The sequence below is a fragment of the Diachasma alloeum genome, unplaced genomic scaffold (assembly GCF_001412515.2).
Source record: "Diachasma alloeum isolate Michigan unplaced genomic scaffold, Dall2.0 Dall_scaffold_00199, whole genome shotgun sequence".
NCBI lineage: Eukaryota > Metazoa > Arthropoda > Insecta > Hymenoptera > Braconidae > Diachasma > Diachasma alloeum.
The window spans coordinates 2,271,278-2,294,029 of NW_021680364.1; the positions used below are offsets into that span (position 1 = coordinate 2,271,278).

Sequence of the window (22,752 nt, forward strand, 5' to 3'; positions counted from 1 at the left end):
TAATTTATAATGCAATTTCGTGGGATGAATTGCAAAAATTTTGAATTACAGAAGTGATTCTGTCAGAGTTATAGCAAAATTCTACGAGAAAAAATCTACTTTGTTGAATTTTTATTTTTCGATAGAAAGTTTCCAAGTTTTTTCTGTCGAAAAATGTGTATTAAAAACGCAAATTTTTAATCGAAATTGATGAAGAAAAACGTAATTGTTTATTTTCTTAGAGTCATACGAGAATTCCATTTCGAAAAATTCTATTTGTTGAATAATTTTCAATAGAATTGGCGCAAAAAACAAATGGAATTTTTCAATACAATTCTTATAGAGTTCCGATAGAAATTTAACGGAATTATTATCTTACTGAAAGCGCTAGGTTTTTCTAAATTTCGATCTTCTTCCAATGAATAAGATTAATCCGAATGTTCACTAATTACGTTAAGTGTCCCTAATACCCCATTGCCGGCCCCTTTCCAGATACTGACAGAGGGAAAAAAACCCTCACACACAGGTGATCAATGAATACATTATGTCCGGCATACCTCACAAGTCTGGACTAATATTTGCGACGATAAAAAAACGTGATTGCGTGGCAAAGATCGCTTACTTGGAAGACGACACAAAGTCAACAAAGATTTCCCATGGCCCAAGCCAAATTGTCCAGGTAGTCAGTGTTGATCGCGAAGCCCTTCACAGACTATTCTCCAAGATAATTCGTACAATTCATCGTTTCTCAATCAAAATTTGGTGCAACCCCTTGTCTAGTGTTGGTAAATGTCCAGTTCAACTTCATCACCTTCATTTTATTGAAAAAATTATAGTTGATTAGTCAAGGTTGTTCTGAGTTTTTGCCTCCTCGCATTTTTGAATAAAAAACAAAGCAAGCAGTGAAATACAGCAGCAAAAACTTCAATCAGAAAACTTGAATCCTAATTTTTTTGAAAAAATCTCAAAAGAATATTATTAGCGCGTGAAATTTCCGCAATTTCCAGTAATAATCAGCAAAAAAAACGAAAAGAATTTCTCATAAAATTCCATTTGTATTTTCTGTGGAACTCGTCGATTCTATTATTTTTTTCGCTCACATCCGTTTGAAGAGAGAATTAAAAGATGTTGCCGCTGCAATGGCTGTTCGACTACTGCCGATGGGTTTCGGCACCCCCAGCCCGGAAGTACGGCAAATTATCCATAATGATTCGATGAAAGAAGGGTTGAATACTCGATTTGTATCGCTTTTATTTACCGAGTACATTCCCTGGGAAATCAACACATGGAGAAAACCCCGTGTGCTATTCTTCTCGCGAATGAGCCCCAATTACCGGAATATTCAATATTTCTTCCTATTAAACTAATTACAATTGCAATTGAGAGTAATTTAGAGTCTTTACACATTTCTTTCGATGCAATTTTCTGCAGTTGAAGTATCGATTGGTGTTTACGCCGAAGTTAATTCCATTGCGAGTTCTCAGGGCGCATTGAGAAAGTCGTGAAGGGAGGATACTATGGAGGTGCTGCGGACGGAGCATCGAGAGATCCTCAATATGCTTTTGACGGTGGGAAGGTACAATAAAATAGTTGATATCGACAAAATTTTCATTTAAATGACCAATAATTGTGTAATATTCTTCGAAAAATTGTCCTGGGGTTTACTAAATTTTTTGGGGCAAGCAGAAAAAAATTAATTATTCGTTTCGCGTTTTATTTTTCGTGGCCAAAAAGACGTAGAGCTGGGTTTGGCTCCATGATTACTCGATTCATTCGGTGATTTTTTTAATTTTTTTGAAAATTAACATTAGGGAAAATTATTTGAGTAGAGTGGGAGGCATCTGGAGCGCAGTGGATCCACCCCTCTTCATCCAACGATTCCTCTACAGCATCTACGGTTTTCTCGCCAAGGGCTCTCTCTGGACGCTCGCGGCGACAATGTCCGCGGACATAATTTCCAATTCCGATGACATGTTCGCGATGTCTGACGCTGGGGCAATGCTAGCTGGGCTCTCAGCGGTTATCGCGAAAGTCGTGGTCTTCCAACGACACCCGAAGGATATTCGACGACTCATCGATATGGTTTACGGCCCCATCGACACGATGGTGATGGCAAAAGGTACTTCATCCCTGGATAATGACTATTCAGAATAGGGATTTCATAATTTCCCTATTCACCCGCTCTACATACCCCATAGATAGTTAAACGAAAAGAATTATGGAGGAATCTTGCCTAGATATTTTATAATAATTGATTGACAATCAGAAGTTTTTTGAAGCTATTATTTCGATCATGACGTCACAAAGTGGCATAAGTAATGTTGGCTAGCGCTCCATTGGTCGGAAGTGAGGAGAGAGGGGAGTTGCCGTCGTCCATTGGATGCGGCGCACGTGAAGATTGGGTTAGGTTGGCTCGAGCCATCCTGTGATTGGTCCAGCGTTCGACCGCCCTTGTGACGTCATCAGCGATTTAAAAGCGTTTGAAATCTTCAACTTTCGACTATCAATTATCAATTAACGAGCAATATTTCTAGTGTTTATGAGTGAAAAATTAATCATTTCAAGCCAAAACTTGAGATTAAAATTTTTTTTTAAATTCACTCAATCCATAATTTATTTTCCCGCAGATGGACCTGTATACGGTCTCATGAATTTCCACGTAAACGTTGAAAAAGTCATAGAATATGGTTGGGCAGGTATGGCAGTTCAGCTGGTCGGTGCCATGCTCGTTTCCCCCGTAATATTTGCTGGTGGAAATTCCAGTCTGCCGTTGAGATCAAAGTATCCGTTCGATACCACTGACGACTTGAAGCACAACATGGCTCTGGGTTTGCAAATAATCACAGCTATTTTCAACTTCACCGCCATGTTCGCGCTGGATGGGCTGATGAGGGGTTTCTGCAGATGGACGAGCTTTCAGATGCAAATTCTTAATTCAAATTTTCGACACTGCGATCCAGTCTACTCACGCAGCAATCAAGAGTCTTCAGCTGGAAAGCTGACGTATATGAGCAATTTTGAGAGCAAAATCAATTGTTTCGTATTGTTCCATCCAACGGAGATCACCAGAGAGAGTGATTCCTTCTTGCGGCGCTTCGAGACGTGTATCAAGCATCATCAGAGAATTATTGTCATAATGAAAGATATGAATAGAGTTTTTGGGTATTACATATTTGCAGAGTTTTCGTCTAGTACATTCATCATGTGTCTCACTGGCTTTCAAATTCTTTTGGTAAATCCCCAGTTCATCAGGCATGAACAAAATTCATTAGAAAATCTGCGGGAATTCAATAGAAATTTCTATGGAACTTTTAGTAAAAATTCTATTAATTTTCATCGATTTCACTACAAAATTCCGCGCCTCTACAGCGGATTTTTTTCGACAGGAAATTCAGTAGAAAAATATTTTCTATTGAATATTCCTAATGAAAAAAAATGCGCAGAACAGCTGTGGAATTTTAGAATAGAATCGTCGAAAAACGATTAGAAATTCCAATAAAAGTTCGAGAGAAATCCAATAGAATTTTTAAATTCTTCCGAAATTTTCCAAGTTTTTTTCTGAAATTTGTCTCGTGCATCTACTTCACTTCCAATACATTGAGTTAATTTTTTAGGGGAAAAGATCAACAACAAATGTAATCAAGTTTATGCTATACTTCAACGCAGCATTCGTTCATTTAGCGACTTGTTGTTTCTTCGGACAAATGCTGTCAAACGAGGTAAATCTACTTCTCCTCGTCGATATTTTTCCACTAATATTCCTGCAAACAATATCCTCACAGGGCAATAAAATAGCGGACAGTGTGTGGATGTCGGGCTGGGAGAAAGAGTCGAATATGTCGCATGCAGGTTATTTGATGATCATTGCCCTGATGCGTGCTAAGCAAATCATCGAATTGAAGGCCCTCGGTTTTTATGCGGTTTCAATGGAGACTTTCTTGATGGTAAACAACTGAATAATAGATCACATACACGAAAAAAAACCAATGGAAAAACCTTTTTTTTCCACTCTATTTTTCGTCTTTTTTTTATTTAAACAAATCCAACAAAAAAATTGAGAATTAGAGTTGAGAAATTTCTATAGAAAATATCTCAGAATAAGTTTTATATAACAATTAAATGTCATAAATTTTTTCAATAGAACATTTTCCATTGAACATTTTCACCGAAAACAAACGCGTAAATGAACTGCTGAATTTTTCAATAGAATCGGCCAAAAACCAATAGAAAATTCTATTGGTTTTCTGTCGAATTTTCTATAGAATACACTAGGTTTTTCTCTGAAATTTCTTCGTTCGAGTAATTATGCATCTGAATATTCAGGATTTATCTTCGGGATTTTTACAGATCGTGAAGAGTTCTTATTCAGTTTTTGCACTACTTACGGCTACTACTGATGAAACTGTCGAGTGATCCTGATCTATTGATTTGATGGCATAATGAAAAATAGCTTATGGGGGATAGACCTTCTCTGTACAATTACTCTTTAGAAACCGGGAATCACCGAGAAAGGAGAATGGAGAGAGGATAGTGTCCTGAAATGACGGGATAAAACAGGATTGATCCGTATTGCTCTGATAATTTAAAATACGAATATTGAATAGTGGAATCAACCGAACAGAATAAATAGATGACCATATATTTCACATGTTTATTCTCCGAAGTCAACAATGTTTATGATATTCGAGCGACATTACTTATTATATTTCATGCTGGAATTAGCCAATTACTCCCGAAGAAGTATTGTTTTGCATTATGAACTTGAAGAAAATTATTTCACGTTGACATTAGCCAATTACTCCCGGAGAAGTATTGTTTTGTCATTATGAAATAAAGGAAATTTATTTCATTCTGACATTCGTCAATTACTCTTGGAGGAGTATTGTTTTGCCGTTATGAAATTAAGGAAATTTATTTCACTTTGACATTCGCCAATTACTCCCGGAGAAGTATTGTTTTGTCATTATGAAATAAAGGAAATTTATTTCATTCTGACATTCGTCAATTACTCTTGGAGGAGTATTGTTTTGCCGTTATGAAATTAAGGAAATTTATTTCACTTTGACATTCGCCAATTACTCCCGGAGAAGTATTGTTTTGTCATTATGAAATAAAGGAAATTTATTTCATTCTGACATTCGTCAATTACTCTTGGAGGAGTATTGTTTTGCCGTTATGAAATTAAGGAAATTTATTTCACTCTGACATTCGCCAATTACTCCCGGAGAAGTATTGTTTTGCATTATGAACTTAAAGAAAATTATTTAACGCCGACATTAGCCGGGACGTGAAATAAGGGAATTCAAACCCTCAAAAAATGGCGCTGTTGTCGTTTTACCTTGACGCATGCGCAAGGGACGACTCTGAGCGGGCATAGGGACCCTACACCGCTCCTAGGGATCTGTCTCACCTGTTTTCCATCGCCTTGACGTCAATTTTTCGTCGAAGCGTCGCGTTCCCACATTTCGCTCGTGACAAAGCACAATATCAGTGTTTCTTCATTAATAAAGCAATAAGATAACTAGTGACAGTGACAGCCCGAAGGTCCACAAGCAGTTTCTCCACAGAAACGTGAGTTTCCTGAATATACTGAGGCAGAGTTCTGATGTCCGTCCATGTGACTTGGGAGAGGATAGTTGGGTAATCAGTCTCGAGTGAAGACACGAGAATAAACCGACTTCGGTCCTAAATCTCCCGCTCGAGGGGCGAAAAATGCAGGGACAAGATGGAGAAGGTGGAGACGGAGGTAATTACCAACACTTGACCTATATATTCATGTCGCTCTGATGGTGGACAGTCCGACGTTGACACTGCGAGTTTAACCTAGAAATCTTGTTTTGTTAGTGAATTGCAGCATTCGAGGGGACATTTTTGTTGATGCATTTTGTTATTTTACTGGTTTTGAATTCAGGCATTAATTCTCCGCCTAATTAATTTGAGTGCTGACTAGATATAATCCGGTTCAATCAGTAATTCCTGAAATGTTAAATAAGAAGAAATGCCTCGTTTTTCTTTGGAACAATTCTGAAAGAATTTTAGAGATGGTGAAGATGGAGGTGATTGCCAACACTTGACCTATATTTCTGTGTCACTTTGATGGTGCACAGTCTGACATTGATACTGTGATGTTCAAGCAGTATAAACATAACTTGAATTTTGAAGATTAATATCTGATTGAATTCTAAACGAAGTATCATTAATAATTGATCTAGAAATGCAACAATAATGCAGAGTTCTACGAATCTGAACTTTTGAAGTTTGAAGAGAAGATTAAAATTTAGAATAAACCTAAAAAAATCATGAGAAATTGACAAAAATTCTATTCCCAATATGAAAATTATCAGTGTCAAACTTTTGTAATAAATAATTTATGATTCTGCGTGCCAAAATGATGCTATTAATTAAAAAAATAATTGAAAGAATTCATGGATCAATTTCTTCTTTATACGTGAATCACTAGAAAAAAAATCAGTTCACCCCGGTCTTTATACTGACTACATTTCCCTGACCTGTTAGGCTCACCCTGGAACAATTCAAGTGGATGCGATGAGGAGCGAAGACCAAACGCCAAAGAGGGTAAAAAGTCAAACGTTTTGCCTCTCTGGGGCAACGAGAGGACCATGAACTTGAATCCCCTCATTCTGACAAATATCCTGTCATCTCATTACTTCAAAGTTAATCTCTACGAGTTGAAGACTTATCACGAGGTCATTGACGAGATCTACTACAAAGTTGCTCACCTGGAGCCCTGGGAGAAGGGCAGCAGGAAGACAGCTGGACAGACTGGAATGTGTGGAGGCGTGAGTATGTTTTTTATCGATGAAAAAAAGGCCGATACGAGTGAATAAATTTTGCACCCACGTTTGTCTGCATTTTACGGTCATTTCCTCGAGCATATTCCCACTTGTCGAGAGGAAATGCAGACAAATATGTTAATTATCACAATCGCAACATTAAACTTCTCACAAGACACGGGAAATTAACTTAATTTAACGAGAATTCATTAATGAACAGCTTGAATTTCGATGTTTTGATGATAATACGTCACTTACCAATTGCAGAATAGAGTTTTGTCGGTTGATAGTGAATAATGTTATGCGAAAGTGATTTAATTAACTATTGATGTTGTAACTTTAGCGGTTCATGCAGGTACGGGGTGTTGGAGCTGGTGGCATTGTTTCAACGGCTTATTGTCTACTCTACAAGTTATTTACGTTGAGATTAACTAGGAAACAACTTAATGGACTCATTAATCATCCTGATTCACCTTATATTCGTGCACTTGGGTTTATGTACATTAGGTGAGTTGAAGAATACTCTATGAAGACATATTTAATGTTTAAAATTGATTCACCTCTTCTCTTCTGTCTGCCTTTACTTATTAAATCTGTTGGGACTAACAAATTAAATGTTCATCTCATTAATCAAATTGATTAAAAATCAACGTAAATTTGAATTTGAATGAATTTTCTCATGAAAATGTGTCTGTTGAGAAAAATCTATGCAAAATCAAATGAAAATTTACTGTTTTCACGCAGATACACACAACCACCAGCTGATTTATTCATGTGGTACGACGATTACCTCGAGGACGACGAGGAGATGGATGTGAAAGCAGGTGGAGGTCAGGTAATGAAGATGGGTGACATCCTGAAACAGTTCCTGACCAAGTTGGAGTGGTTCTCAACCCTTTTCCCACGTATACCAGTGCCTATACAGAAAGACCTAGAGCATCGTCTGGGCGAGAGGTTTCCCCAGCAGACGGCGAATGCACGCAATGCCAAGCCACCGATAACGCTGAATAACCATGGGAAGTACAACAATAGTAATAGTGGAAGGAAGGACAATGGGAATGCAATGGCCAGGGGGAACAGACACGTGCAGGAGGAGGCTCAGTGGGGGGAGGAACAAACGAGCCAGTGGCGAGCCAGGTGCGTCTACGTGGTATGAGTACAATCACGTTATCTGTTATTATTGAATGTTAACCGCTTTTTGGCTGGATATCTGAGGGGAGATACGTTTCTGAGGTTTTTCGATGGCAAGAGTTTTTATTAATTTTTAAGGATTTTTATCCACTTGTGGAATTACGTTTGAATATTCTTTCAATTCTATTTAAAGATTCTATTTTTTTTGCGCAAATTGTATTAAAAATTATGCAACGTCACTCGCGGTTTTAAATAGATATTTGTCTATAGAAAAATGTAGATATTGATTTTTCTGTTTTTTTTCTTCAAATTTTATTATGAGAAATAAATGAAAATGGAGCGAAAAAATTGAAAAATTTACGCCCAAGAGATTATGCGTTTAGAAAAAAAATCCATTGACTTTTTTCTATCAAACTAAATGGCTCAAGAAACAAGTAGAACATTTCAAATGAAATTCTATTGATTTTTTGCATAAATTCTATTAAAAACTATCAAATGATTCAAATAAAAAAGATATCACCGCTTCAACCCAATATTCATATCGATGCTCTCTCGTCTCATATTCGTGTTTCAGGTCTGATGAGGATCGAAGGGACAAGTACAGGGACAGAAGTGACAGAGAGCGCAGGAGATCACGAGAACGTGAGAGGTCGAGGGATCGGGGGAGGATGGACGACAGAAAACGTGATCGACACTCGAGACGATCGAGTCGAGATCGAAGCCGTGACAGGAGTAGGAGGAACAGGAGTCGCAGTAGGGATAAATTCGTGGGGGAGAAGAGCAAGGAGCGTCATCGTGATAGGGATAGGCACAGGGACAGGTAAATAGAATTTTCCTCGCCTCATAATATCATGAAACAGTTTGACCCAATTGCCAATGAAATTGATATTAAACAGGGGACACATAATTCTCATTTAAATTTTCTAGGAAATGAGGCACAAGATAAATAAATGATTATTTTTAATAAATAAATTATTATTTTTAATGGAAGAGTTTAATGAGAGTAAATCATCTTCATTTATTGAATTTATTATTTATGTGAAATTAATTTCTATTCTCAGTAATGTAATATTCACGAAAATGAGGAATGTGCAATATTATTCCTGAATTGTGAAAATTTAGAATGGGACGAATTTATTGAGAACTAAAATATTGCGCATTTGTCAATGAAAATGTTAGTCAACATTTTTGATAATTACAGGAGAGGTTCACCAATCGACTACGCAGCAGAGCTAGCGAGGGAACGAGACCGTCAACGCAGAGACTAGAACAACCCTTAATTACTACTGAATGTACAATTATTGACGTAAATAAGATAAATGTTCGTACAACTGTAGCCCTCGAAGGTAAAACGAATATTTCAGAAGTCAAGAGACACGAGGAGGATGGAGAGGAACTATATCAATTGAGAACCGAGCCACTGCGACTGCATTCTACGAAAAACAATTTTTTTGGAAACTCCAAATGGGTCAGGAGTATTTAGCCTAAAGTTTAAATAAATAGTTCAATATTATTCATCATGTAGTTTACATGTTTTTTATAAAATAAAGTGGATGACTGTATGATCATGCTTTTCCTCGTTCGTTTCTTTTTCAAGTGATTCGTTTAAATAGTCCGTTCACACGTGGAAAAATTCCTATAGCTATACCCGCAAAATTTCAATAATTTCTATCTTTTGAAATTGGCCACTGACTTTGATAATTTCAATAATTTATCCATTATCACAACAGGGATATACAATGCATTTCGTATATAAGACCCAATGGGTATAATTATATACATCGGGCGCGCAAGACACCCACCCGAGTGATAGAAAAAATTCAACAGATTTTTAGATAAAGTTGCGTAATTTCTGAAAGAAATGCCGCAAAAAACGGAATTTTAAATCGAACTCTAATAAAACTTTATGAAAACTGTTATAGAGTTCCTCTAGAAATTTAATAGAGTTCGTTGAAAGAGTCCTAGATTTTTCTATTAATTCTTTCAAATTCCCATTTCAAATAAATTAATCATCAATTTCCCGTTGTCTCAACTTGCAATTACATATTAATGACATCGACTATCTATTCCCCCCATCAATTATTGATTTTCCAATGTTCCATCTTTCGTAATTATCGAATACCTCACATGAAAAATTAAAGTTAAAAAAGTTAAAAAGTGATCGTGAGAAATTCTTTTCTCTCGCATTTGAATTTCAAATTAAAAAAAAAAAGAAAAAAAATCCGGGCATTGCATTCTGCATGAACATTGTCCGCCCGTTTCTGCAAGTGTATGCGTAAGTTGAAATAGGGAATGAAACATGGCGACAGTTAGTAGTCGCATCGTGCCGGCGATCGCGCTGTGTGATGCCCGAGAGGGATAGTTTCTCGTGAAAAATGGGAGGTCATTGTCCTCCCCGAGTGGCCCAGTGGATCCCCTCAGTAACTCAGAGGTAAAAATCCCCCGAAATTCAGTCATTCCACCCTCATCTTATCATTTCGAATCTCCACTTATTTCTTTTCATTGACAAGTGCCCCACAGTCATTCGCGTGTGCAAGTGTGTGGGGCCACACGCAAGCGATAGTATAGATAGTCCTTGCATGGAGCCTAAGTTTCCTCTAATTTGCCCATTCACCCATTCTGCATAACCCTAGCGAGATAAATGACTAAACGAAAAGAATTACGGAGAAATTTTGCCTAGATGTTTTATAATAATTAATTGAAAATCAGAGGTTTTTAAAAGCTATTATTTCGGTCATGACGTCACAAAGTGGCATAAGAAATGTTGGCTAGCGCTCCGTTGGTCGAAAGTGAGGAGAGAGGGGAGTTGCCGTCGTCCATTGGATGCGGCGCGCGTGAAGATTGGGTTAGGTTGGCTCGAGCCATCCTGTGATTGGTCCAGCGTTCGACCGCCCTTGTGACGTCATCAGCGATTTCAACGCGTTTGAAATCTAGCTTTCGACGATCAATTATTAATTAACGCGCAATATTTCTAATGTTTATGAGCGGAAAATGAATCATTTCAGGCAGACACTTGAGAATAAAAAATTTAAAAAAATTCACGCACGGTCCCTATTCCCCGTATTCCTGCTTACAGATGATTGGCCGTAGATGCGCGCTCTTCGCGCTTGGCGGTCTCTTGATTCTCGTGCTCACCGTTAATATTTATTTCATCCGCATGATTGTTGAGAATTCACCGGAGAAAAGTTATTCACGCAATCTGCCGGTATCGGGGGAGAAGAATGGGGAAAATTTGGGGACTAAGGATGAGGAGAAAAAAGGAGTGAGAAAATCGATGACGAGGGAGGTAGAGGAGAAAATCAAAGCTGAAATGCGATTGCTACCTTCCAAGTATTTCAAAAGGAATTCTAGCTACGCTGTGCTGCTGGATAGACTTCTTGCCGAGTTGAGGATCATGCCTAATGCCCAGAAGGACATTTGGAGTATACCGAATAATAATGTTAGTGAAGGGGTAGAAAATTACGAAACAGAACAGAAGATTTTTCTCACGTTTTTTCAATAGAAATGTTTGATGGAAAATTTTCTATAGAAAAAAAATCAACAGAATTCAATTTCTTTTCTATAAAAATTAATCAGTTCAAATTTTTCAACTTCAGAAAAAACAACAACAGAGTGAACAAAACTTGCAAAATTTATGTCTACGATTTTTTCTAGTCTCCATAGACAAAGTTGTCTAGAAAGATCAATTGTACGGATTTTTTAAATGAGATAATTTCTATTGCACATTTTCTATTAACAAAATGTGCAGCAAAGCCGCAGAATTTTGCATCAAGTTCGCTAGACTTTTGTATGAAAATTCGTGCGCAGTGCTAATGAGACCTCTGCATGCCAGTTCAATGTGATGATTTTCAGTGGCCAGATGCGCATCAGTTGCTGCCCGCAGCGGCCCCAGAATTGGGGACAATATTCGAGGCAATGAGAAGAGCGAAAATAGTAAAAGCTGACAATGCACCAGTTGGTACACAATTGAAACTGATGCTGACATTGGAGTCGGGCGTTAAGGCACTTTTTAAGCCCCAATGGTACGCGCGAGATACTATTCTAAATGGGCCAGTGTATTTCGGTAAAGATCGCCACAACGCTGAGGTCGTGGCCTTCCACTTGTCTTCCTTACTCGGACTGAGGAGAGTTCCTCTCACAGTCACTAGAAAATGTAAGGATGAGAATCCATCCCTCAATGTCACTCTAACTCGAAAAATGAGAGGAGAAAATTGTCACTTTGCGATGAAATTTCGTTTTCAGTGAGGCTCAGTGAAATTCGCAATTGCGCGACACCAAAATTATACGAAACTCTGTATCAGGAGGGAAATGAGACTTGCTTCTACGGGGTCTGCCATTACTGCTCACCAGCAGATCCAGTTTGCAGCTCTAATGACATTCTGGAGGGTGCACTCATTCTGTGGCTACCGGATTATCTCAAGTTATTTAAACATCGACATCCGTGGCAGAGAACTTATAAGCGTAATAAATTGGCCCTGTGGGAAACGGATCTTCATTATTGTGACAAGGTACAGGATTATTCATCTATTTATTTATTCATTTATTCAGTTATTTTATCAATTCATTTATTCTACCCTAATTTATTTAATACTTTAATTTATTTATGTATTTATTTATTCATTCGCTTAGTTATTTTCTTATCAATTCATTTACTTGATCTAATTTATTTATTTAACTCCGCACGAAATAAGTTTTTACACCAATAGATTTCTATTGATGTAAACTTTTTCTATTGAGACATTTGCTATAGAAAATTCTCGACATGAATTTTCTATTTTTTTCCCCTTTATTTTTCTTCTCTTTTCATTATAAAAATTGAATGAAAAATCTAAAAAAATTGAGCTGAGAAATTTCTACAGGAAATATTTCATAAAACGAAGGAATATTTCAGAATTTAAGAGAGCCAACGAAATTTTCGTAACGACTCTATTTCATTGAAAACTGGCCAATAGAATCAATAGAATAAAAAAAATAATAATAATTGTATAGAAAAATAAAATTTGCAAATGTATTAATAATTTTCCTTTTCTTCTCAAGGTGAAAGAGACAAAGACTTATGCCCCCCATTCCTCCAGTCGTCTGCTAGATCTGATAGACACAGCAGTCTTCGACTATCTGATGGACAACGGAGACAGGCATCACTACGAATTGACCCACAATTTCCATAATCCCGCTGTACTATTGATAGACAACGGAAAGAGCCTGGCGAACCCAGACGTCGATCATGTGGACATTCTGGCACCTCTTTACCAATGCTGCATGATCCACAAAACCACCTGGGACAGGCTGCAGTTGCTGGGAGGGGGTGCACTCAGTGTCTCCCTCGGACAACTCCTCGCACACGAGTCCATGATGGCTGGGGTTCAATCTCTCATCACTGAGGATCACCTGAGTGCCATGGACAGAAGACTACTCACCATTTACGCGGTTGTGGAGTATTGCTTGAAAATAAAAAAGTACCCATCCAGTGTCATTCTAGATCATCGATAAGTGTCGTAGATAATTGTAATCGTGAGATGAGTGAGTGCATTCTGTTGAATTAATTTGTAAGAGGTAATATTAAGAGGATGCAGTTACCAATTGTTTTTCGTTATTTCTTGGTGAACTTGGGGGATTGTCAAGATTTCCAGTAAATTAATTTGCTTAAATTGTTTTGTTGCCAGAATAAGAGGCTTTGCAGAAAAATTTTCAGTTGTATTGTTTATAGTTCATAACATTTACAAATATGATCTTTTGTTAAATTTTTAAGAAACTTGGAGATTTTTAAAGATGAATTTTGCTTCTCATAAAATACGATTTTTCTACGAACAATTTCTATTGAAACATTCTCTCACAATTCTCCTTTCTAAGGACATTTACAAGAGCGTGAGTTTTTTTATTTTTCAGAAATGAAGAGGTCTTCAAAAATTTTGCAACACTACTTGTTTGTAATCCACAAAATTCATGGATATTTTTCTCCAAAACTCTCCGTTTCGAATATTTTTCAGCGAAAAAAGTTGCCTCATGATTTCACCATTTTTTAAAATGAAAAAATAACATGGAAAAATTTTAAAAAAGGTTCAACTAACTCTACTACCAATTTTCTATTTTTAGTAATATATGAATTCAGTAGAACAAGAAATTTTATAATTAAAAATTAGTGCACAAATTAAGAAAATTGTTTGAAGTCGTTATCCGACTGATTGAACATTTGTATCGAATAAAACTAATTTTTCATCACGTTATAAATCAGTGGAATGCAAAAACAGCCATTTAACGATCGCGCTGGGTCAGGAATTAACAAACCACGTCTCATAAGATTTATAATTTTATTTATGACACAATTATGATTATTATTTCGGGAAAGTTGGGGTGCAGGCGCCAGTACAGCGTACAAATAGCGGTACAAACGTAAAAAATTCTGTAAACGCGACTGTATAATTCGTCACCATAAACATTCACATTGATCCGGTCATATTTAAAATTTCCCTAGACTTTGTCATCATCGTTTCATTTCATTCGTCAAAGTGGGCTAAAGAGATTTTATTTACGAAAAAAATTCGTATCACAATACATGTACAATAAAAAACGTTAAAAGTTGTAATTTTTCCCAGCAGTGGTTACATGAAAAATTGGAGCAAATTTGCAATACAAAGTTAGACCCATTTTTTTGCAGTTTAAAATGCCTTGAATTTATCAATCGAAATTGTCTCATTACTTCGCATCTCGAGTGAGATATATTATTTCATCAGCATCCGCAACATTTCCTTCCCTTAATCATCTGCATCTCTTCACAATCATCACCATCATTTCACTTAATGCGCATTAAAAGTCGTTCTATTTACAAATTACATATGACCAGAATTACTCACGTATCTTACTGGCTAGTTTATAAATTTTAATCAGAATATATATAATGAATCCATACATTTATATAAAATTCAGCGCCATTATTTTTCGTTTATATATTATATCAACATTCTCCATTCATTTCGAATTAAATATATAGCCTTTTCTCTTGCTGTCTCCATGCAGATCTGTTCTGTATAAATATATTCCCGAGTCAATGATTCATAGACGCACTACGTCGTATTTCACATTACGTTTTCATTTTTTTTTCTGCTGAAAAAAAAATCCTGGAAAATTCCTCTCGTCGTTCGCAGGTTGCATTCAAGAACGATGGATTTCATTCGAGCCTTTTAATACTGTATTTCGTTAGAAAGAATTTATCGTCGCCACACAGGCACTGGACTTTAATTGATCGTATTTGTAGTCAAGCTATTGGAGTCGTCTAACGTTTCTTAAAAATATAATCAATTTTATTCGGATTCTTGTGAGTTGCTGCACTACTTCGATGACGAGGCATCGTTATTCTGAAACACGGAGTTATCGCCATTGTTTTTTCAATTATCGAAACATTATTAATTAGACCTTGAGGGGTAGTGAGGTAGAACTGGAAATGAGAGCTTCATAATTGAACTCGTCATTATAACAACAAATTGTTTTTTTTACATAATGAGAAGAAATTATTACGTTTGAAAAAATGGGGAAATATTCAATGGAAAATATTCTATAAAAAAATCAACAGAACTCGATTTTTCTATACAACTTAATGTTGAGATATTCTCTGCAGAAATGTTTGACTCAAATTTTCCAAGTTTTTTCGGTTGATTTTTTTAATGAAAAGGAAAGAAAAATAGAGTGGAAAAAATTTGGAAAATTCACATGACAAGAATAGTCACTCATTACGTAAATAGTCCTCTCAAGATTTCCAAGTTTTCGGAAATAATCCATTTCTACCTCAACCCCGTAACTAAAAGACTAAAATTGCTAGCCTCAACTACCACCTCACGCTGAAAAATCACGGCAGTGAGATGAGAACGATAAAACGCACTTGAAGTGGATTTTAAATTTACTAGGCAGTTTCATAAATTATTTGTCTCGCTTTATAGCCCATCAGAATTGATTTCGAATCGTTGCAAAGAACCATTTAAACAGCTACTCTGGTGGTACTTGAATCATAAAGTCGTGGAAATTTCTCGGTGGCAAATTTGTTGATGCAAATCTAGAGGGCTGATTCCACTCCGGTATTGGATGATCTCGAGGTGTTGAGGTCCTCGGAGTGTCGAGTGTTGGATGAGTCCAGGGATGTGGCTGAATCACTGTCATTGCTGTGGGGACTCGAGTAGTTCGCTGCCTCCTGCAGTCTCATCAGCATGTTCAGCTTTAATAAGAAAATTAAAATTGGCGTTGTATTCAATAAATTGGGAAATGTTAGAAATTTTCTGGCTGGAATTTCTAGTGCACTTCGGGGAAATTTTTATTATATATATTATACTTCCACTGAAATTTCAAAGAATTTCATTATTGGCAATTCAAAATTTTATGCAAAATCAATGAAAACTATAGAATAATTGAACTGAGATCAATTTATTATTCTATGAACATTATTTATGATTTATTATTCCATGAGAACTCGTTGTTTTTTTCTAAAAACATTAAGCTGAATCAATCACATTATAGTTTCACTGAAATTTCAAGGAATTTCATGGAAACAGTGAAATCAGTAAAATTCCGGCGAATACATTCTTGTATTTCAAATCAATCGAATTCAGGTAATCCAAAATAATGCCTGATAATCTCACCAAAGGATCCCCATCAGTATCGCTGTGTGTGCTTCCGAGGCTCTTAACACTGGAGCTCCCAACTCCAGCGGTGTGTCCAGAGGGATCCTCATCATCATACCCAACGTCCTCAGGTTTCAATGGCACAAGAGCCTTGAACCCGCCATGAACAGCCTGCGTAGCCACCCAAGGATAGCTATTGATGATGAACTGTGTAGGATCCTCCCAGGCCCCATCAGTGTTCCCATTGCCACTGGTCCTCCTCCCGTAGAGCTCCAGGCCCTGCCTCACCTTGTCCACGAGATACGGAATGACCGAGTAATTCCACAAATCCGTGAACCACACCTGCGAGTTGGCGACCTCCATGGGGCACCCCAGGAACCACTTGGGCCCGATAGTCACATCTGAACTGCTGTGAGTCTCCAGAAACTTATTCAAGTGCAGCCACACCCTCGGCATCCACTCGACAACAGCCGCCATCTCCGCATTTCTCACCCCTCCGCACTCCCTCAGCTCGTGCTCCAGTAATTTTCTCCTCAAGAATCTCCCGAGGAAACCCTTCACAGGCTCCATGTGATTGGCACACATTATCCAACGGAAGTTGTGGATCAACTGGAGATTCGTGATGTTGCATGTCGTCTGGCTCATTGTACCAATTATCGCGGGGAACGATTTATTCTTGGCATTCAGTCCACCGAATAATTCAGTGAGGGAACTCGCGTGTTGGAGGTTCTCCACGATTATCACTCGGGGTAGTTCATCACCTGGGGACATTGTCGAAAGAACAATATTGGATTAACGATTATTCGACATTGGGTATTTATTCAAAACACAATTCTGAATGGTTTTAGAAAACTAAAGGTCAATATAATCCAAAGGATGCACTATTTTTGTTTTCCATTTCATAATTGACTAAAATTATAAAACTTTAAATAATTTCAATCAATCTTTTTAAATAGTTAATTAATTATTAATTTCGAACCATTAACAGGTTTCATCTGTGAAAAAATAATAATTTTTTCCCGTTTTTTAGGGTCAATTCCAGGATCAAATTAAATAAACATAAAGTATAATAACGAAATTAATTAAATGAACAGTTCAAAATAGCACTCACGATTAATTAAAGTAAATAACTCGAAAATAAAATCTAGAAAAATGTCATTTACTCTCCGAACCCCTTAAAAAAGAATGGCAATTCCCCCAACTCACCAGCATTGGACGCACACCTCTGCAGAATATGCCCCAAGAACGCCCTCGGCTCCTTGCTCGACTTATGATCAAGATTGAAAGTGGCGACAGCAGCAGGATCTCCAGTCTCCGAGTCCGAGCCAGCGAGAGCATGGGCGAGTTTCCCAGCTAGATAACTCTTGCCAGTGCCACTGGGGCCACACAGAATAACCCTCCGATGATCATTGAACAGTGAAATGAGCCTCTGAACAATAGACTTGGGGATCAAAGTGTCGATGGCCAGCCAGGAGTAGCCAGAGAGCACGAGATAAATCGTCTTCACGTGGCCGACGAGGTACCCACAGGGCAGCAGCTCAGGATACTGAGGGTCTGCTGTGCACCTGGACGCCTCCCCCAGGTGATAAGCCGATATGCAGTCCACCCCCAGCCCCAGATTATTAATCGGATCCACCCTGGAGACGTAATCCTTGAGACAACGACGAACTGTCGAGTCCAGTCCGTCCCACGAGGTCTTGTTGGAGATGCAGACGTTGGCGATTATGCAGTGGGCTGGCTCACCGATTATCCCGTCCTGCCCCGAGGTCAAATTGAGGTTGAAGCTGTTTTCACTGCCGAGGTAGACAGCGACGTTTATCCTCTTGCCGTCTGTGTCCTCGATTACAGGCTCTGTCGAGGCGTTGGTGGGGACGATCGGGTGCTCTGGGACTGTTATGTCGTCCAGCTGATCCACCGCTGACGTGTGCTCACCGTTCGGCAAGCCTCCACTCGAGGGAACCTCCGTCATGCTGAAACGACGGTCTCGATCGCTCGGCAGGGACGACTGGGACGACGTCAGGGATTTCGAGGTCACTAACCGTTGCAGGCGCTCGTTGTCCTGCTTCAGGTTTATCATTTCGTTCTGAAAATCATTTTAGGTTTTAATTCCGTGGGAATTAATGTTATTTTTAGTTTTGCGATTGAAAAACCTCGATTGATTATACTCTTTTTCTATCTTTCAATTGTCTTGTCCTACGAGATTGTTAATGAAAATGATAATGATAATTATGATGACGATATGTGATGACAGCTATGGGACTGTTATATATATATATGATGAGAGAAGAGAAAAAGAAGAATGAAAATCATTCATATTACGTTCCACCATCTTCTCTCCCTCAATTTAAAAAATCATGAGATAGCAAAAAAAAAATGACTTCAACAACTTGGAACCACTGAACCCACCGAATGAAGCCCTTAAACCTCCCCATAACAGTACTCCAATTTTTTCCTCAATTTTCCAGTGAAAGAGTTCTCTTGAGACCCATTTTAAACCTCTAGGCCCCATGAAATTGCTGTTTCCAAGCCATTCATTACCCCCCATAAACGTTCTATTATCACGTAATAACTAAGACCACGACAGAAAAAAAGTAATCCCTCACCCGCATCTTGTTGAAGTGCTCCTTGAGCGAGTGCAATTGATGAGCTGATGACAGTGCCTCGAGCCTAATATCAGTGAGCACAAGATCCTTCTCCCTCAATTGATTCTTAAGTTCATCGACAGTGGTGTCCGTTTTATAAAGTGCTGAACTACTTTTACTGCCACTCAACGAATTATCATGCTCCGGTGATTTCTGTTCACTCGATTCCCCATTATTCTGCTGTGAATTGTCGTGTTTAACAGCTGTAGGCAGTCGTGGACTGTTGGGCGCACTGAGTTCACCAGTGATCATTGAACCATTGTCCTTGCTGTCCTCGGCGTCTGACACTGAGCCATGACGATTCTTTCGGGGTCTTGAGAATGCCTTCGAGAAGGAACTCCTCAGCCAGCCCTTCTTCTTGTGGTGACTGCTCACTGAGCACTGACTGCTTATTGAGTTCAATGATGTTACACTGTCGGCTGACAATTGACGTGCCATTGAGGAGCCCTGATTGCTGGTGTAACCAGTGCAGCCTGTTGTACCGGAATCTGAATCACCGAGGGTGTGTCTACGACCGTTTGATGTGGCTGCATTGTTTGTTAGAACTGCCTCTGCACCTTGCTGACGCAAACGCTCTATCGTTTCCCGGAGTTCTTGCAGCTCTGAGTCCTGAAATGATGGAAAAATTGGGTGAACACTTCGCTGATGGTGGCGCTTAAAGTAGAATAAACATCACTTTCTTGATTAAATCTTAAAGGAGAAAAAACCATTCTTAAAGTAGAATGAAGATCACTAGAATAAACAATTTTGAAGATTCAAATCTGGAATAAATCTAAACGGAAAGTGATAGGAATAAAAACAATTGGCATTCTAGTATTATTGACAATAATTAATTCAGAAGTGGCGAAATAACAGAGTCTTATGGGAAAATTATTTTTTCGAGATTAGAGAGGAGATTAAAATGTAGAAAACATCTTAAAAATCAGAAAAAATAAATGAAAATTTTATAACTAATGCAAAAGTTGTCATTAGTGTCAAACTTTTGTGGTAAATAATTTTTGTTTATTGACTCAACAAACCAATAATCGAGTTGATAAAGCAGTGTCATAAATAAAAATTAATAATTCTAGGAGAAAACACAATTCTAAAAATTCATAGAGACACAGGGGTTGCGTTTTCCCTTAAGAAAATCATTGGAGACAGAATTTGATGGACTAATTTTTTACTCTCGTCAAAGTTAGAATCATGTAAGAAATTATCAATGATGAAATTATTTTAATAATTCGGGATTTCTATAAGAACTGTCGGATTTTGAGGAATTGATGAAATTAAATTATGAAATTCTGCTGATTAATACTGTGTTGAGAAAAACAATTGGATTGTGTTACTCAACTACTACAGCTATACGACTTATTAATTACGTTATGAGATTACGCTTCCTGGAGAGACTCCCGGCGAGGTCTTACCGCGAACTATATCAATGTTCACTAAATAATAAACACAAAGGGCAAAGCCTACAATGGAGGAAACCCTGGTGTAGAGGCGGTAGTTTTTGTGACTACGTTTTCCTTTGATCCGTTCTTCTACTGCCCCCGAAGAGAGAACAAGTCTTAATAAAATATCCACTTCAATTGCTCATACATAAATCCGTTCTACTTAGTCGCTCAGCCTTCAATTAAATTAATAACCGAGGAGGTGAAGGATTAAAAGGATTTCATGATCGAGAAGATTCGTGGATTGAGCGATAATCAAAGTCGATCAATCATCGCGTGGATTATCAGGGTTTTTATTAGGATCGAGAAAACTCGACGCGATAGCCGAAAGATTAATTGTGGAACAGTTCACTGGGGAATGAGTTGGTCCGCATTTTCAAATGAAAATTCTGGAGTGAAGTTTTTTATTCCAGTACGTAGGGTTTTCAAAAGTTTAAACCATTTCAATTATTTATTTATAAACAACGAATTTTTTGCAAAATGATAATTCTGTGCAAAATGTAATTTTAAAGACGCTGAATATTCACGTTTTAAAAAAAAAAATTTTCAGTTAATTTAATTGACAAATTTGGTGATTGAAAATGGTTGAACCTTCAGCTTAGGAGTCATTTTTTCTCGCAAAGCACTTGTTCCAAAAATAAATATACGTAATTTGGAAACGAAAAATGGTTTTTCTCCATAAAATCCATTCGCCTTTCATATTTTCATATTTTCTCAGTTCAAATCGAAAACAAAATGCCCACATTTTCTTCACAATTGGCCTTCAATACTAAAATCCTCTCAATGATTGATTTCGAGAGATCAAATCAATCAATTTCCGATTCTGAAAAAATTCTTGAATTCAAAACTTCTCCAATCCAATGAATCCATAATCAACTTTATTCTCACTCACCAAAAACCAAATTACCTCCAATTCCCCACCGAAAAGTCCCCGTCCCAACCACCAATAAACAATCAATTCCCCAGCCAATACCCCACCCACGCCTCCATTTCAAAAAAGCTCTGATTTATTGATCCAGGGTTACAATGGTCTCGAAATACACGGGAGTTCAATCGCTGGAGTCGCTGCTCCACGAGTCTGCGGTGCTATACAATTGCCTCATGGACTTGGGGCTCGCCTCCAGCCGCTCGCCGAGCATGTCCTCGAAACGAAGCGAGGGTTTTATTGTACTCTGGTTACCGAGAGCCAATACACCATCGGCATTTGTAATCGATGCTGCCACCGTCGACTTATCGGAGATGCCCCGGATATTTTTTTCGCTATTTTTCTCCTCGCTGTGGCTATCACTCGGGATTAATCGTAATTTCATGCGTTCGTACTTCAACTGCCTGACGGTTTTACGAGGCTTCATTGGGTCCGAAGTGCCACTGATGTCTCTGAGGTCTTTGTGGTCCTTCTTCAGACGTTTGGAGGCTGGTGATTGGATCGCTGAGGGTTTGCTCGCTTTGCGAAGGGAAATGGCCTTTGAAATGCCATTTTCATGAGTATCCGAAGAATTTTCGATCTCCCGGTATTTTCGCTTCGATGAAATTCGGCTGAGACGACTCACAGGGGCTCCAAAGGGACCGCCGGAGCCACTGGAATGGGATTCATTTGAATCCGGTGATACCAATGATCTCGATGGCTTTTTTATCTCACTCTGCATTGCGCTCCTCCTATCCACATGCTCCTTTGATCTCTCGGTATTGGAAGTCTCAATTTTACTTTGACGTCTTGTCAGATAGCTGTACAGATTGGGAATAATTCGACGCAGTGGTGCAGCTCCATGGTGTGAGGATATTTGAGACGATGCAATTTTGATAAATTTTGCTTTGGTTCAATCGGTACGGGGGGATTTAGACGCCATAATTTCTGGGAGGTGGGTTACAAATGCGTTTTGATAGGAACGTGAATGCAGGCGGATCATTCAGCGCTGGGCTTTTGTTTAGAACTGCGAGGGAGAGGCTCTCCGGGAATTTGGACGAGAGATTTGTCAATTGGGGATGAGAATTCCTGAGCTGATTTGTCGATTAAATTCCGTGAGACAAATTTTAAGAAGATCATTAAAATTACATTTTACACAGAATTATTTTTTTTTAACATTCGTTGTTTATAAATAAATAATCGAAATTGTTTAAGCATTCGGAAATCTCATTTTTAGGCATGAAATTGATTTCTGGGAAAATT

General features: G+C 38.1%; 4 protein-coding genes across 5 annotated transcripts in view; 3 read left to right on the forward strand and 1 right to left on the reverse strand.

Moving 5' to 3' along the window:
• Positions 1-1,495: 1,495 nt before the first annotated feature.
• On the forward strand, positions 1,496-4,567 carry LOC107035546 (putative odorant receptor 85e). Its single transcript, XM_029125912.1, has 6 exons — positions 1,496-1,555; positions 1,809-2,098; positions 2,607-3,211; positions 3,594-3,698; positions 3,762-3,923; positions 4,327-4,567. The coding sequence occupies exons 1-6, from the start codon at positions 1,497-1,499 to the stop codon at positions 4,390-4,392; spliced, it is 1,287 nt and encodes a 428-aa protein (XP_028981745.1). The 5' UTR covers position 1,496; the 3' UTR covers positions 4,393-4,567.
• An 825-nt stretch (positions 4,568-5,392) lies between these two features.
• On the forward strand, positions 5,393-9,469 carry LOC107035623 (pre-mRNA-splicing factor 38B). Of its 2 annotated transcripts, none has more exons than XM_015253117.2 (6): positions 5,393-5,725; positions 6,496-6,779; positions 7,117-7,280; positions 7,518-7,910; positions 8,479-8,724; positions 9,106-9,469. In XM_015253117.2, exons 1-6 carry the CDS (start codon positions 5,692-5,694, stop codon positions 9,170-9,172), a joined length of 1,188 nt encoding a protein of 395 aa, XP_015108603.1. In that variant the 5' UTR covers positions 5,393-5,691; the 3' UTR covers positions 9,173-9,469. The 2 variants fall into 2 exon arrangements, with proteins under 2 accessions (XP_015108603.1, XP_015108605.1); XM_015253119.2 differs by having other exon boundaries at positions 7,129-7,280.
• Positions 9,470-10,218: 749 nt separating this feature from the next.
• On the forward strand, positions 10,219-14,123 carry LOC107035622 (glycosaminoglycan xylosylkinase). The gene is made up of 5 exons (XM_015253116.1): positions 10,219-10,335; positions 10,981-11,343; positions 11,757-12,057; positions 12,147-12,412; positions 12,942-14,123. Exons 2-5 carry the CDS (start codon positions 10,981-10,983, stop codon positions 13,392-13,394), a joined length of 1,383 nt encoding a protein of 460 aa, XP_015108602.1. The 5' UTR covers positions 10,219-10,335; the 3' UTR covers positions 13,395-14,123.
• Positions 14,124-14,198: 75 nt separating this feature from the next.
• LOC107035547 (protein sickie) overlaps positions 14,199-22,752 on the reverse strand; it is a 127,897-nt gene continuing 119,343 nt past the window's right edge. The window contains exons 17-20 of the mRNA XM_015253017.1: positions 19,114-19,761; positions 17,717-18,593; positions 16,529-17,271; positions 14,199-16,107 (exon numbers count right to left, since the gene is read on the reverse strand). Of these exons, the coding sequence (XP_015108503.1) occupies positions 15,949-16,107; positions 16,529-17,271; positions 17,717-18,593; positions 19,114-19,761 (2,427 nt within the window). The 3' untranslated portion in view covers positions 14,199-15,948. The remainder of the gene's footprint in view (positions 16,108-16,528; positions 17,272-17,716; positions 18,594-19,113; positions 19,762-22,752) is intronic.

Bases quoted from the DNA above. Each gene is read 5' to 3' on its own strand.
- LOC107035546 (XM_029125912.1), top strand. From the start codon at position 1,497: ATGGAGGTGCTGCGGACGGAGCATCGAGAGATCCTCAATATGCTTTTG. The intron at 1,556-1,808 runs GTACAATAAAAT...TTATTTGAGTAG, and splicing joins ATGCTTTTGACGGTGGGAAG to AGTGGGAGGCATCTGGAGCG. The intron at 3,699-3,761 runs GTAAATCTACTT...ATATCCTCACAG, and splicing joins GACAAATGCTGTCAAACGAG to GGCAATAAAATAGCGGACAG.
- LOC107035623 (XM_015253117.2), top strand. From the start codon at position 5,692: ATGCAGGGACAAGATGGAGAAGGTGGAGACGGAG. The intron at 6,780-7,116 runs GTGAGTATGTTT...TTGTAACTTTAG, and splicing joins AGACTGGAATGTGTGGAGGC to CGGTTCATGCAGGTACGGGG. The intron at 7,911-8,478 runs GTGCGTCTACGT...TTCGTGTTTCAG, and splicing joins ACGAGCCAGTGGCGAGCCAG to GTCTGATGAGGATCGAAGGG.
- LOC107035622 (XM_015253116.1), top strand. From the start codon at position 10,981: ATGATTGGCCGTAGATGCGCGCTCTTCGCGCTTGGCGGTCTCTTGATT. The intron at 12,058-12,146 runs GTAAGGATGAGA...TTTCGTTTTCAG, and splicing joins TCTCACAGTCACTAGAAAAT to TGAGGCTCAGTGAAATTCGC. The intron at 12,413-12,941 runs GTACAGGATTAT...TTTCTTCTCAAG, and splicing joins ATCTTCATTATTGTGACAAG to GTGAAAGAGACAAAGACTTA.